Source organism: Lathamus discolor, chromosome 4, assembly GCF_037157495.1.
Source record: "Lathamus discolor isolate bLatDis1 chromosome 4, bLatDis1.hap1, whole genome shotgun sequence".
Classification (NCBI taxonomy): Eukaryota; Metazoa; Chordata; class Aves; order Psittaciformes; family Psittacidae; genus Lathamus; species Lathamus discolor.
This window is the reverse complement of record NC_088887.1, coordinates 66,666,024-66,680,461: the sequence shown is the minus strand read 5'-3', so window position 1 is coordinate 66,680,461 and position 14,438 is coordinate 66,666,024. Positions and strand designations below refer to the sequence as shown.

Genomic DNA, 14,438 nt, shown 5'->3' with positions numbered 1-14,438 from the left:
TTTGCCTCTTTGTGATTTTAAGGTGAAAATCAGCACTGTTCAGAGCAATGTAAATTGAACACCATGTGGTATTTGCAATTGGTGTGTCCTGTGGAGCACACTGCTATGCTGGGGAGAAAGGAGAAGCTGCATAGATATGTGTATGGATGTGCTGCCTGAAACGAGGAAGAACAGCAGTTGAAGAGTTGATAAAAGTTAAGCAGTAGGGGCTGTGTGCCTGGCTGAAGAAAACAAAATGTAAAAAATGTTTTAAGCGTTTCCTTCCTGTTAGTTCTCGTAGCAAGTATCTTTTACTTAAAGTAGATGAAGATACTTGTCAAATACCATATGTAATTTAACTTTATGATCCTCACATGGATGGGGATGCTTAGGTGGAGAATTAATGGATGAAACAAGAGCAGAGGTGTGCATGTGATCAGTGTCACATACATAATGAATTGAAATTTGAAACAGCTGAGTGCCTTCTGACAGAAGGGCTTTCACAGGTAAACTCTGGTAAAGCTTCTTGTAGAAACTGGGTGTTGTCCCTTCATTTGCCTCCTCACCTCACTGGAAACAGCTTTTTCCCTTTTAACTGAGTCAGGAGGAGAGGACATGCCACCACACTATAGACGTGCAGCTTTCTGTTTCAGTGAATCAGCCTAAATCCTCAATGAACAAGTAGCTGGTAACACTGTAAACCCAAAACATGAGTCAAAATCCTTAGTCTTGTTTAGGGCACCACCAGGAACAGTTGTCAAGTTCTGAAGTTGGTGTGATTTTTATGCTGTGTAAGTGCTGTGACTAAGAAAGTGTAAAGCAAAGTAGGTTTTTGGGTTGTGGGTATTTAGAATTGGCCGGCTCGACTGAAATTTAAATTTAGGCTAGAAAAGTACTTGGGTTTCTGTGTTGTATTAATATAATTTTTTCATGCAAGGTACTGTAAGAGACTTCTCAATGGGTTTGAATTTTGGCTAAAACCTCACCACATCATGGGCTGATTTTAGGAGGCCTGGGGTTACTGATACATGTTGCTTGTTAGGGACATAGGAGAGTCTGCCTTTTTGGCTGTGGGCATTCTCAAGTGTGCGCAGCCCTGCTCTTTGCATCTTTAAAATGCAAAGCAGGTATTGGGGAATTCCCTCACCTGCTTTCTTGGCTCTGCAGTTCAGTACAGCAGAAATAGCACAAATCTGTGTGCTGGGGAGTGCTTTGGCCCAGGTAGAATGGGGGTGGAGTGCTCTAAAAGATGTGGCATAAGGTTGTATTGGACCTGACAGAATTCAGAAAGTATGTTGCATGTATTTAAGCAACTTAGTGTGTGTAAATACTAATTAACTAACCTGCAGACAATTATTGGAGTAAACTGTGTGGAAAAGCCTTTTCTTCTGTAAACTTGGGGAAGCTTTAGCTAGGAGGGGAGAGATCTGGGTGGGATTGTCAGTAAAGCACTTTCATTGAGTTGGGAAGGTCATGATTCATACTTTTGTTTTACTCTTTTCGTCTGTTTAGACAAATTATACTGATAATCAAAATGTCACTGGTTGTGAACTGTGAAGGAGTGTGTGTGTCTTGGGGGAGGTAGGGAGGTCTGTTTTGTCTTAATCTATGTAATGCTTCTCTTATAGTATGACTCACTGGTAATTGAGCATGTGGATTATGGCACTGTCCTATTAGTGCTTTTTTTCCTAGGGAAATTGAGCAGGTCAGGATTTGCTTTCACTTCTGCAGGGACACACTGCCCTAGATTTGGAGGTTCTTGCCTTCCTCTTTTTGTTAATGTGGCCACAATATGGAAGTGTTGCTCCTTATTGCAGTTTGATGTTTGACAACGTGTTTTACACTTTCTAAAAGTACTGAATTTAGCAGTTGGCTAAGGCTTCCTTTGACAAAGCAAACTATGCCAATAACCAGGGAGGGAAAAATATTTTAAGTAGTAATTCTGCCTTATGGGGGAGTAATACTATTAATCAGTAGGAAGTAATGGCTTTCAGGATATCTTAGAGTGGAATTCGCACAACTGTCACACGAGAATAATGTGGTTTGTTGTGTTGAGGTGGTTTTGTGGTTTTTGGTTTTTTTTTTTTTTTTTTGAGATCTAGTTAAATTACTGTAACAAGGGCTCAAAACATAAGCAACCCATCTGCAGACATCTAGAATGACACAGCTTTAATGCAAGAAGATGTTATCTTTATAGTAAGGGGCTTTCTGAATTTCCTTTATTTAGATTTTTGTTTGTCTTCAGCTTGTATTTTCTGAAGCCTAGGAATCAGCTCAGGCTCTGTTCCACTTTTGTTTCCCCATGGAGCTTGTCCTCCACTGCAGTCCTCTGAAACCTCTGCTTTACAAGGAAGCAGAAGATGTACCAATTTTTTCTTGTTAGCAAAGTGAGCTGGAATTCCCAGGATGCACTTCTTTTGTAACTGGGCTAATGTAAAAAGTTGAGGAGCTTGGCCAGTTCTTGGAAATGATTCAAATATGAAAAAAGCAACTGGTTGGGGAAGTAGCAATTCATGATACTTAGAAAGCATGGATTTCTTACAGCAGCTTTGCTGTTGAAACAAGTATGTTGCACAAGTACACCCTCAGTGAAACCCTAACTCGTTTGAGAGTAGATTGCACAGTAATTATTTCTTCTATGGGGCTACCGTTTGTATGGCTGCTTATTTGGTCATTTTGTAATAACACCTTGGATGTGTGAGGTGGGGTCATTAAACAAGTAAATATAGGAGGGGAAAAAAGGTTCTGAAACATTCTGTGTTTTTCTCTTAGTGCTTGACACATTTAAAATATCGATGCTTAATTAAATATGAAGTCATTGGCTCATTTATGCTTGTGTATTACTTGTGTAAACCACCTCTAAGGTCAGATGTCATTTTACTAGAATAATATGGGGTAAATGGCTTTATTCTGTAATTGTTGCTTGCATGGGGGTAGCATTTAAGAGCTGTCTTTCAGCATCAATGGCCTAGAACTGAGGGTTTGATCCAATCTCTGTTATTCCCTGCATGGACCGCAAATCTACAAATTTCTTTGTACCTGTATTCAATGCAGAAACTGATTGCAGCCCTGAAGTTGTGCTTGAATTGCTTTTTTTATTTATTTGGCCTCTTGTTTTATTGGCAGAATTCATTATGGATGAAAGACTGAAGAATCCAATGTAATTTTAATTGTTTTGGTAGCTTGATCTTAATTGGCTTTAATGTCTTGTGTACACAGTGAGGAGCTAGGAGAATTCATGGAGGTGAAAGGTGCCAACAGCCCTGGGATCCTCGTACTGACCACGGGCCTCAGCAAACCTTTTATGCGTCTGGATAAATACCCCACGTTACTCAAAGAACTTGAAAGGCACATGGAGGTATATCTTATCAGCATTTATGTTCCAGCTTAATGATGATTTGACAGCAATTATTTTAAAGGTACATGTCAAACATGATGGGACCCAAAATTACGTTTGTTTGCTCTTCCATCAGCCTTCTGAAATATAGGCTGCAATGGTTTAGAACTTAGTGCAATAAACTTCTGTAAAAGCTAAACATTTAAAGTTAAATTAGCCAGAGAAGCTAATCATCACTACTAGACCAGTCTTAGGGTCTAGGTTGACTTGACAATGAATGCATCTGCTGCATAATACTTGAGGCTACTTTCTCTTGTAGAAGGTGTGCTGCTTCTCATCTTAGGACCACAGTGTGTCAAACACCAGAATAGTCCCTTTGGCTTCTACTGAACACTGTCCAAAAATTATCTTTACAGTATGGGAAGGTGTTTGAGTAGCTACAGTTTCTACTCTTGCATTATATAGGTTAGATTTTTGGAGTGTGAAGGAGAGAGAGAAATAGAAAGCATATGGGTCTTTGTCTTGTCATACAATTTGTTTTGTCAGTCAATGATGACAGAACATACCAGTCAGTAAGGAATTTAGTTTACTTGGTATGTTAGCATTGTCACGAAACTCTTTAAAATAATCACTTTCCTGTTAGGATTTCAAAATCTCTTATCCACTATGTCTTGTAAAACTGCCTTGGGTCTATTTTAAGCCTAAGTAGGAATGATACAAGTGTGTCTTCATTTTTAGTACAAGAAAGACCACCAGTGTTTGATGTAAGAATAAAAAGGCTGTGAAAAGAGTGCACATCAATCTACAACTTTTTAAAGAATTGTTTAGTGTTTTTAGTTAGGAGTCTGAAAACTTTTTTGTTTTACTAGAACTAAATCTTTTCTCCATTGGTTTTAGGATTATCATCCGGATCGTCCAGATATTCAGAAATCCATGACTGCCTTCAAAAACCTTTCTGTAAGAGTGATAAACAATAGATGATGATATATTTTAAGTAGAATATTTTTGAATTTCATCTTCCTCTGTCGCTTTGAAACAGCGAGGCTTTTTTGTAAACATATAAGAAATGTATGAAAGCCTGGAAATTGATAACTGTTTGTGGGATAGTTAAGGATAGTCATTTGCTGGGGAGTTATAGCAAATACACTACTGATGTAAGTGCCACGCAAAGCATTCTCTAGCTCTTGGTCTTCCCTCACACTTGTGCTTGGTTTTCCTTTCTACTAGTGCTAGCATAGCTAGTGTCCTGAGTAAGTGCTTCTTTACAGTAATTGAGCTGCAGCAAGCATATACTTAATCCAGTCTCAGTTACAATAACCTGAATGTTTTGTGCTTCCTGTTAGAGGTGCATGTGGTGATAACCCACCATTTTCTCGTTTTTGGTTTGGGGATCCCATTCCGTTGGGTGCTTTACAAACTAGAGAAAACAGTTCTTACTGAGAAAAATTCAAATGAATGGGAGTACAGCTAGTAGAGAAGGTTGGAGGCATTTAATAAAAATAGGAACACAAGGTTATAAACACAGTTTGTGCAGTTGGTGTAGCTCTTTTTACTGAAGTTAGATGCTTTGATGTATAGTCGTGTATTTGTGACAGCTGGTTTACTCTTTTCTGCTGAGCCTAGCAGTTTGTGGTTAGAAGTACAAAAATTTAAAATGTAAAGAAAGGAGAAATTTGAGAAACAGAGCTATTGGCTATGAGTTTGGAATGGTAATTGAAATAAGTGTATTAAAAAAATGTTGACGTTAGCAAAACAACTTTTTTTTTTTTTTTTTTTTTTTTTTTTTAAGAAATACTGGTAGTAGTCATCTAAATGAAAACACTTCAAGTTGGGTGCTGTCTTCTGTACTACAAACACAGCAGTAAATACAACTGTAGTGGTACTTCTACTCTTAACCAGCTCCAAATTGATAGAGTTGATCGAGATGGTGTTTTTTCCTATGTTTGTTAGGCACAATGTCAAGAAGTACGGAAACGGAAAGAACTTGAATTACAAATACTGACAGAAGCTATCCGTTGTTGGGAGGGAGAGGATATTAAAACACTTGGCAATGTGATTTACATGTCCCAGGTCATGATTCAGTGTGCTGGAAGTGAGGTAATTTCCTTCTCATCTTTCCTTCTCATCTTCTCGGGCTTTTCATTTTGAAGAAAATTAATTATAATAATTTTGCAGCAGAAGTAAACAGAATGCTTCAGAATTACTAATCTAGACTACAATCTTTCTCTGATTTAAGGCTTTTATTACAAAGCCTGGGATAAATTTCTTTGAAGATGGATGGTCTCATCTGTAAAATTTACTGAAATGGAACCAAATATAGCAGTTACAGACATTGTAAGATGATTTTGCAGGACCATTTTCAAAGTGCATAATTAAACAGGATTTTTCACATGTAGTTATGTTACAGGATCTTTTTGTGTAGCAGTAATGATGGGGTTTGTATTATAAGGTGTCTTAAGGCACACTTGCTGTTTTGGGCACTTAGGTCAAGTAGTAAATTTTGAAATACAAGCTTGAGAGCCAGGTATTTTGAGAGAAATGGAATAAGAAGAGACATTAGAAAGTTTAAGGTGATGCTGTTGAAGTCTGGGGTGATCTTTTTAAAAAAAACATCCAAGCACACAAAGAAAATGCTGTCCTACCAGAAATAATGTTAAAATAATCTTAAAAGCAAGTGCCACCAGAAAGGAAATATTCTACAGATTACAGACATGTTTTTACTGTGAGTTGTTCCTCTGTAAAATCGACGAAGCTTTGAACCTGGTGGGGGCTTTTGAATTGCAACCTCATTCAGTCAGTTTCCTCCCTTAGAACAAAGATGCCTGTAAATATGAAGAAAGAGAAAAGTGTTTATGTAACCGAATAATTAAGAATTAAATTTGTTAGAATTAAAACATTATACCTTAATGCTTCTCTCTTTCATTGTTTGTAGTGGTAGATCTAAGAGAAAACCTTCTCCTCCCATAAAAATGTCCTTTGTGCTTTTGTTTGTGGATAACTTCTTAAGTGAAAGCAGCAAATTAAAGGCATAACAAAGTAATGAGGGCTTTTTATTGTAAATATAAGCATTATTACTTTTGTATTCTTTTTCTACTTTGGATCGTAATCGGACATAATTAAAAAGTCTGATCTTTTCAATTCGAAACACCATGGTTTTGACATTACTGTAACAGCATCCATCTAAATTTATGTTAAGAAACCAATCTAATGTGTAATTTTGGTTTTGCTGAAAATGGCAAAGCAGTTGTTATCATATTAAACAAGGTCAGTATTTCACCCAGACTATAAAATTTCTGTTTTAAAATATGAGGCTTTACTCTCCAGGAAGAAGCATAGGTGTGTGTTACTATCAATTTTCAAATAGAAAATCAAGTATCTGTCTTTGCCTTTTTTCTAGTTTTACAGACAGTTAATTTTGCCAGAAGTAAATATTTGTTGAGTAATTATGGAGTAGTAACATTAGTGGTAGATTCTAATAATATAAAACAAAAAAAGGGGTGAGGGGGCTTGTGATGTTGTATTTATGTTTTCATTTTCTTTTTTTTGATAAGGAAAAGAATGAAAGGTATCTTCTTCTCTTCCCTAACATTTTGCTAATGTTGTCTGCCAGCCCGAGAATGAGTGGGTTTATCTATCAGGTAAAGTAATACATGTATATATGTGTATAAATGTTTTGGGGGAAGGGGGTGTGTTTTGGTTTTTCAAAATGGTATTTCAGAGGAAACTTTCAAGGGCTGTTAAACTTCTGCATTTATAAAGATAAAAGGTAATTTCTGCAATAAGAACTGGTCATCTGTTTCATAAAATTCTAGTCTAGAAGCATGGGGTTTTATTTTTTTGCAGCTGTGATTATCAGCAGGGGTGGGGTTTTTTTAACCTTCTTAGTAGTAGCTAATGAGTGGAAGCGTTGGTAGCTTTTTAGATCTACATAGGGGAACAGTGCTGTTGTACAGGTTTGTTACTGCTCTTTGCTGCTCAAGTCTTCACAAAATTACACAGCACTCAACTTTCCTTGGTGTGAGTCAGGCTGTTGTCATGTTTCTTTAGGCATGTCTACATTAGTGTTTTATGTTTGAAATTAATCTCTTTTTCCTGTTTAATGATCTTTGAGTCACAGCATGGAAGTTGTTTTGGGGCTCACAGACTAGATTCACTCTGGGTGAAGCTGAACTGGAAGGCATGCTCCAGAAGTGCACTTGATCTGCTCCAGTTGTGCGAGCAGATCAAATACATGAACCGACATTCAAGCCCTGGGCCCAGCTTAGACTTAGCTGAGTGTAACACCACCTGAAATACATGCAATGTGGGCATCGTGTCCTTAGCACCAGGTGTTTCACTGCACAAATCTTGCATTCACTGCTGGTAGACAGTCTTTGAGCTCTCTACCAGGTTTCCTAGCGGAATACTTTTGCCTGTTTCCCCACTGCAGAAATAGAGCATTTGCTATAGTACAGGAGAAACAGTGCTGATCAGGTTGGCTCCTTTGTACTTTAGAACACATTTGCAGAAACACTTGCATTTTGGTGTGTATTTCCAAAGACTCTTGAAAAGTGAAGCTAAAGCAAATGAACAGTCCATAACTTCCTAAAATCTTTATAAATGTTCAAGTATTGCTGTGTTGTTTCCAGACATCACATCAAAACACCAAAAAGCAAGGGGAAAACTGCAACAGTAGTTCTAAAAGGAGCCAGAGATTTCACCTGCTCTGAGTACTTTTGTAAATCAGCCTTTCAAGCAGTTTCTTTCTCCTGAGTAATGATATGCCTGCTTGAAGGAATGCTGAAGTTTAGTCATTTGGGGTTCCTATGTGATCAACCACAGCCAGTTGTTTTGTTGTTTGTTTTTCATTATTGAAAGCAATTGCGTTCCAAAGTTCATGTTTGGATTCATGTCTTACCTACTAGTAGTAACTGGATTTATTGAAGACAGTGTTGCATTACGTGATTTAAGTGAACAATCAAATTTGTTAGCTCTTTGCCACTCTGAAGAGTTTTTGGCCAGTGTTTTACCCAACATTGATGGAAAAAGATGCTAGAAAAGGCAGGTAAGCTCTGTATTCCCAGTGGCACATCCAGAATTTCTGGTGAAGGGTAGATTCTTATGTACTGGTTAAAGGCAAATGACTAGAAATTTAGTGTGTTAACAAACAATATGAAATGAAACCACCTGACAGGTTTTATTTTGCTCTTCTATTGTACATCACTTATTTCTCCAACCTTGTCCCCTAGGAGCATAGCGCTGTTCAGTAAATAAGCAATTTTCTACGCATTTGTCTTAAGCTTCTACTCAGCATTGCCACAGCCCTTTCTTAGTGTTTTTGTCATCCAGCCCTCTCCTGAATGCAAAACTCCTCAATTTCCTCATAACCTCTTCCTAACACAGAGAAATTCTAAAATTTTAATGGCTACATATTCATAGCAAAGTGAAACTTACTATATCACTGTTTGTGTCTGAGACAGTGTCTCAGAGCTGTGTCTGCATCACATGTGGGCCACCTGGACTTCTGTTCTGAGATTCTTGTCTCAGAACTGGGTATGGATATGGACAGAAGATGATGCAGTTCCCTCAGTCATTCCCAGGGAAATGATGCCATTGGAGGCAGCATCCTACGTTACACCCTCCCTGTATTTCTGAATATTCATTTACCAGCAGGCTTCATGTTTTCTGGTTGGTAGTGCTGATACCTGCCATGCTAGCTAATGGGGAGAACTTTTAGCAGTGGTAAACCTAAATTGCAAGGGGCATAGGCCGTACTTCATGGGAGGGCTTCACATTGGTTTGTTGCAAGATGGAAAATATAAAAGATTCACAAGTTCAGTTCCATTTTATGTGTTTTGCTGGGTTTGCACTACTTCTGTCCACGTGGTTCAGGTGATCTTTGTTCTTTGTCACCAGTCTTTTGCTTAGTGTATCCCCGTATTCCATTTCCACCTATATCAGCGCTTTTTGCACCTCCTTAATTGTGGTTGTATGCTGTGTTATTCATGAACCAGCAAATGTGGAAAAGCAGAATGAATTGTAGTGCACAATGCCACCATGTTTCCTTCAGTGGAGAAGCTGTTGCAAGAAACTCTTCCTTTCTCTTTGGCATCTTGGTCTTGAGCATGCCCTGTGCATACAGAATATCAAGTGATTTTTAGCTTCAAGTGTCTAAGAAACCTTTGTCCATTCTGCAGTTGTTAGGAAAGAAAGAAAAGAAAAAGTTGTTTTCTTGTCCCTCCATTTGAGCCAAAATTCCCCAGTGCATAGTATTTGCGCTTTTGCCAGCATGTGCTGAATAGTGTTTTTGTGCAGGCGAATGTAGGATCTGTCTTAAAACACTTGTATTAAAGTGGCATTTTCGGTAAAGCCTTTTCATCCTGAGTCATATTTATACTTCTGTGCTTGTAAACGGTCAAAATGGACTCTCCTCCTCTCTCCCCGCCACCCCCCAGCTTGACTGGGTTTAAAATGAGACATTACCTTCTGCAAAATAAGATGTTCTTCTGAAACTTTACTGATTTAAAGATGTTTTTACTGCTTTGGGGTTTTATTTCCTCAGAGTACTTCTGTGAGCAAATTTAGTAGTGGGGTTATTAGAGACATAAATCTTCAGTAAATAATTGATACATTTGTTTAGTGAAATCTTTTCTAAATCTACTTGTACTACAAACCTTGCTTTGAGAGCTAACCAAACAGGTTGCAAACAAATGGTCTTAAAGATGAATCAGCATTGCCTTTCATCATGTAATACGGATGACCCTGAAGGTTTCAGTTTCATGAACCCGAGGCTGTGATGAGTGGCCACTATTACATTTGTATAGATTTCATAGCCTGCATAGGTATCAGATAGACTGATACTGTCACAGGTGTCATTTGCAGAAGCTGAGCAAGTTAAAAACTTCCATTACAAGGTGTTTGTATTGATTGTTAAATGTTTTTAACCCGTCAGTGTGTGTCTGCCAGTTTACTGTGTGTTTTTGTTCAGAGCTTGAAGTTAATAGATACGGATATGAAGTTAAGATATTCTTGATAATGTTTCTGTGTGTGTTGGATTTAACTTCAGTGTTACTACTTTTTTCTTTTTCCAGGGAAAACTGCCAACGACAGGAATGACTATCACAAAGTTAGAAGACACTGAAAACCATAAAAATGCATTTGAAATATCAGGTATTGACTGTAAACATTTTTATTACTTACTCCAGGATATGCTATTTCAAATATCAGTTATTCTGTCTGAACAAGAGGGGAAAACTTTTTCACTGTGAGGGTGACCAAGCACTGGCACAGGTTGCCTGGAGAGATCTCCATCCTTGACAGTACTCAGAAGCTCTCTGGCTACAGTCCTGGGCCACCAGCTGTAGGTGTCTGCTTGAGCAGGGGAGTGGACGACCTACAGAGGCCCCTTCCAGTCTCAGTTCTCCTGTGATTATACTAATTAAGTAAAGCAGTTACCCAGAGCCTCACTTGAAAGCTTCTTCTTGATGCTTGTCTCAAACAGTTCAGAAACTGTCTTTGCAATAGGATTCATACCCAAATTTCTGCATTTTAATGAACGGAGGCAGTAGCCTTGGAGAATGTCCTTTACAATGAAGCAATTGAAAGTATGCTACTCACTGGAAGAAAGGGAATTCCAGAGAAAAGCTTTAAGCAGAGCCTTCTTCTAGAAATGGTCCAGCTCTGTACTGGAACCTTTAGCATCTCTAATGCTAATGATGTGGACCATGCCAAGTGCAAGGTCCTACACCTGGGTTGAAGCAATCCCAGGCACACCTGCAGGTTGGGTGGAGAAGAGCTTCAGAGCAGCCCTGCAGAGAAGGACTTGAGGATGTTGGTGGACGAGAAATTTAACATGAGCCAGCTTCAGTGTGTGCTCGCAGCCCAGAGAGCCAACCGTATCCTGGGCTGCATCAAAAGGAGCGTGACCAGCAGGTCCAAGGAGGTGATCCTGCCCCTCTACTCTGCTCTTGTGATACCTCACTTGGAGTACTGTGTACAATTCTGGTGTCCTCAACATAAAAAGGACATGGAACTGCTGGAACAAGTCCAGAGGAGGGCCACAAGGATGATCAGGGGACTGGAGCAGCCCCCCTATGAAGATAGGCTGAGAAAGTTGGGGCTGTTCAGCCTGGAGAAGAGAAGGCTGTGTGGAGACCTCATAGCAGCCTTCCAGTATCTGAAGGGGGCTTATTAGGGGTGCTGGGGAGGGACTCTTCATTAGGGACTGTAGTGACAGGACAAGGGGTAACGGGTTCAAACTTAAACAGGGGAAGTTTAGATTGGATATAATGAAGAAGCCCTTTACTGTAAGGGGAGTGAGGCACTGAAACAGGTTGCCCAAAGAAGTTGTGAATGCTCCATCCCTGGCAGTGTTCAAGTCCAGGTTGGACAGAGCCTTGGGTGACATGGTTTAGTGTGAGGTGTACCTGCCTGTTGCAGGGGGTTGGAACTTGATGATCTTAAGGTCCTTTCCAACCCTAACTATCTTACGATTCTGTGTTTCTATGTTGTGTGTACTTTGGGTAATTTCTGTCTGTTAAGTCATTTGTTTCAGCATGTACCTAATACCCTTGGGTGATTTAAATGAGTAGGAGCAGGGTCCACACAGTGGAGCTTCATACCTTCTTTAATTTTCTGCATCAGTTTTGCCTCCAAGCAGGTTGCATTTAAGCAAAGTGATTTTGACCCTCTGCAGTGGCAGGTGGTATCACATGTCAGTGCTATGAGAGGGGAATAAGCTGCTGATGGTGCATGTTCTTGAGACAACAGCTATGAAGCTGAGCTCAGATGAGGAATGTGATGGGTTAACATGGAATTAACTGCAGACATTAATCTGATTAAGGTTGCTTTCCAAAGTGATTTTTGCCCGTGATTTTCAGATTCAGACCAACTTTGTGCCTTTTTGCGAGAGAAGATGGGTGAACTATATTTTATAACTTCTTATATGTTGAAGCTTACAGACTCAAGAATAACATTTTAGGGTATATGCTGCCTTCCCTGGGGGGAAGATGGAGAAGCATAAGGCTATTAGAAGAGCCGGTCTCCTACATCTATTTCTTGTCTTTAAGGGTTGTGTTTGATTATTAGAGGTGGGGTAAAGCATAGAACTCCTATATTTGTTCATGTGCCACGTACGTGGAGGAAATGCCTGTCATAACCTGTGAAAGTGCAGTGCTGCTGTACTGAAAACATGAGTTAAAGTTTTTGCTTAGTACTATGGGGATAGAATGTTTTAGGAAATTAGCATCTTTATAATCATGTCTGATAGACTGTCTTGTTCATCTGTGGTTTCCTCATCTTCTGTTTTCTGTCACCTAGGAAATATGATTGAAAGGATACTAGTGTCTTGTAACAACCAACAAGATTTGCATGAATGGGTGGATCACCTGCAGAAGCAAACCAAAGTCACAACTGTTGGGAATCCCACCATTAAACCTCACTCTGTGCCATCTCACACGGTAAGAAAGAGCAGGATTGAAGTGAATCCTGTATGCTAATTCAGTGTATGCTGAATTGGGTCATCTGGCAAATATACCACCATGTAAAGCGTTTTTTTTAGCCATTAGTAGCAAGAACTAAATAAGTGTAGTTTAATGGGTCAGAAGATCATTCTGTTTTTATTGTGTGAGTGAAAGAATAAAATGCTTAGTGGTGCAATAGTTTTAACAGGGTAAAAAAACCCTCCTTGTTAGTACTTTTTTTGATTTTGACCAAATAATACATTGCTGTCTTTTAAGTATCCTTAGAATGGTAGGTTTTAATTGGTGATGCACTTGACATACTGTGGAGAAACAATTTCCTTAAGTACTTTCTTTTATGTTCTTAATTTGGGTTGTTGGATATGAATGAATCTAAATTTAGCTCTGTCCTTGGCGGTGAAAGAAGTTGGAGCTGGGCTGGTTGTAGCTGTTCTCTTCAGTGCATGCTCTGTCAGTGGTAAACAATAAAACTTCTTTAAGTTCCACTTCTCCAAATAATAATTGTGTAACAATTTTCAAAGGCCAGCTATAATAAGTAAAAGCACTAGATAGCAAGTGAGATTATTTCAACAATCCTTAATTATGTCTTTATTATGATAATATGCTTTCTTTCCTTTCCCATCACCTTTGTGTCGTTGACAGCTTCCTTCCCATCCAGTAACACCCTCCAGCAAGCACTCAGACAGCAAGCCAATACCACTGACACCTGCATACCACACTCTCCCTCATCCGTCACATCATGGGACTCCACATACCACAATAAACTGGGGACCACTGGAACCTCCAAAAACCCCCAAGCCTTGGAGCCTGAGCTGCTTACGGCCCGCACCTCCATTGCGGCCTTCAGCAGCTCTTTGTTATAAAGAGGTGAGATGCAGCAGCCAAGAAAAAATATGACTCTCTAGCAGGTCTGCAGTGGGAAGCTTCACTTTTCCTTATACACCACCATTTCACAATTTTGTGCATGTGTTTATATACAGATGATTTAACAGGTAGTGCTGGAACAATGGTAAATGGACTGGTTTAGTCTTGCAGCTCAGAAGATAGTAAGGCTTGCTTAGGAGAGGCTTCCTCTGCCTCCCCCAAGACCTCCCACTCTCTATTCAGTTAATAAATTCAGATTTTATTATTTTATTTTTTAATTTGGTACTTTTTATGTTGATAATCCAGACTTATTGTAGAGTAAGTTGTTTGCTAAGCACACTGCAAAGTATCTAGCATAAGGATCCTTGGTGCTTCAAAGAGTTGTATCAAATCATTCAAATAAAATCAGCAGCTGTGGTGGTGACTCTTAGGTGTCACTTTTAGTAGGTAACTGTAGTATATTTAAGAAAAAAGAATGGTAACTGTCAAATGTTTTTTCACTCAGCAGAATTTGATGGCTAAGGTTACTACTGGCAGAAAAAATGGATTACATTTTAAGAAACTGTTGTATTTTCTAATTAGCGTATGGTATGAAATAGGAGTCTGTTCCAAGAGAAATAAAATGTGGTGGGTTTAATCATAAAAAGATGGTGGTGGTAGGTTAATTTGGTCTTGCCACTACATTTTGTGTGGTTTTGTAACTAGTAAGAAAATGGTAGCTTTATGTTCAAAGTCTTTGTATATGTAAGGAGGAGAATATCGGATGCTCTGTGCCTTGGTGGTATCACCTGTTTCAGTGT

General features: G+C 39.0%; 1 protein-coding gene across 7 annotated transcripts in view; it reads left to right on the top strand.

Annotated features, from left to right (window-relative positions):
* The window catches only part of ARHGEF7 (Rho guanine nucleotide exchange factor 7), a 123,275-nt gene that overhangs the window by 85,174 nt on the left and 23,663 nt on the right, over nt 1-14,438 (top strand). For all 7 annotated transcript variants that reach the window (XM_065677911.1, XM_065677904.1, XM_065677910.1 and 4 more), the window contains 7 exons: nt 3,199-3,337; nt 4,214-4,273; nt 5,267-5,413; nt 6,868-6,954; nt 10,387-10,465; nt 12,614-12,753; nt 13,417-13,641. In XM_065677911.1, the coding sequence (XP_065533983.1) occupies nt 3,199-3,337; nt 4,214-4,273; nt 5,267-5,413; nt 6,868-6,954; nt 10,387-10,465; nt 12,614-12,753; nt 13,417-13,641 (877 nt within the window). The remainder of the gene's footprint in view (nt 1-3,198; nt 3,338-4,213; nt 4,274-5,266; nt 5,414-6,867; nt 6,955-10,386; nt 10,466-12,613; nt 12,754-13,416; nt 13,642-14,438) is intronic.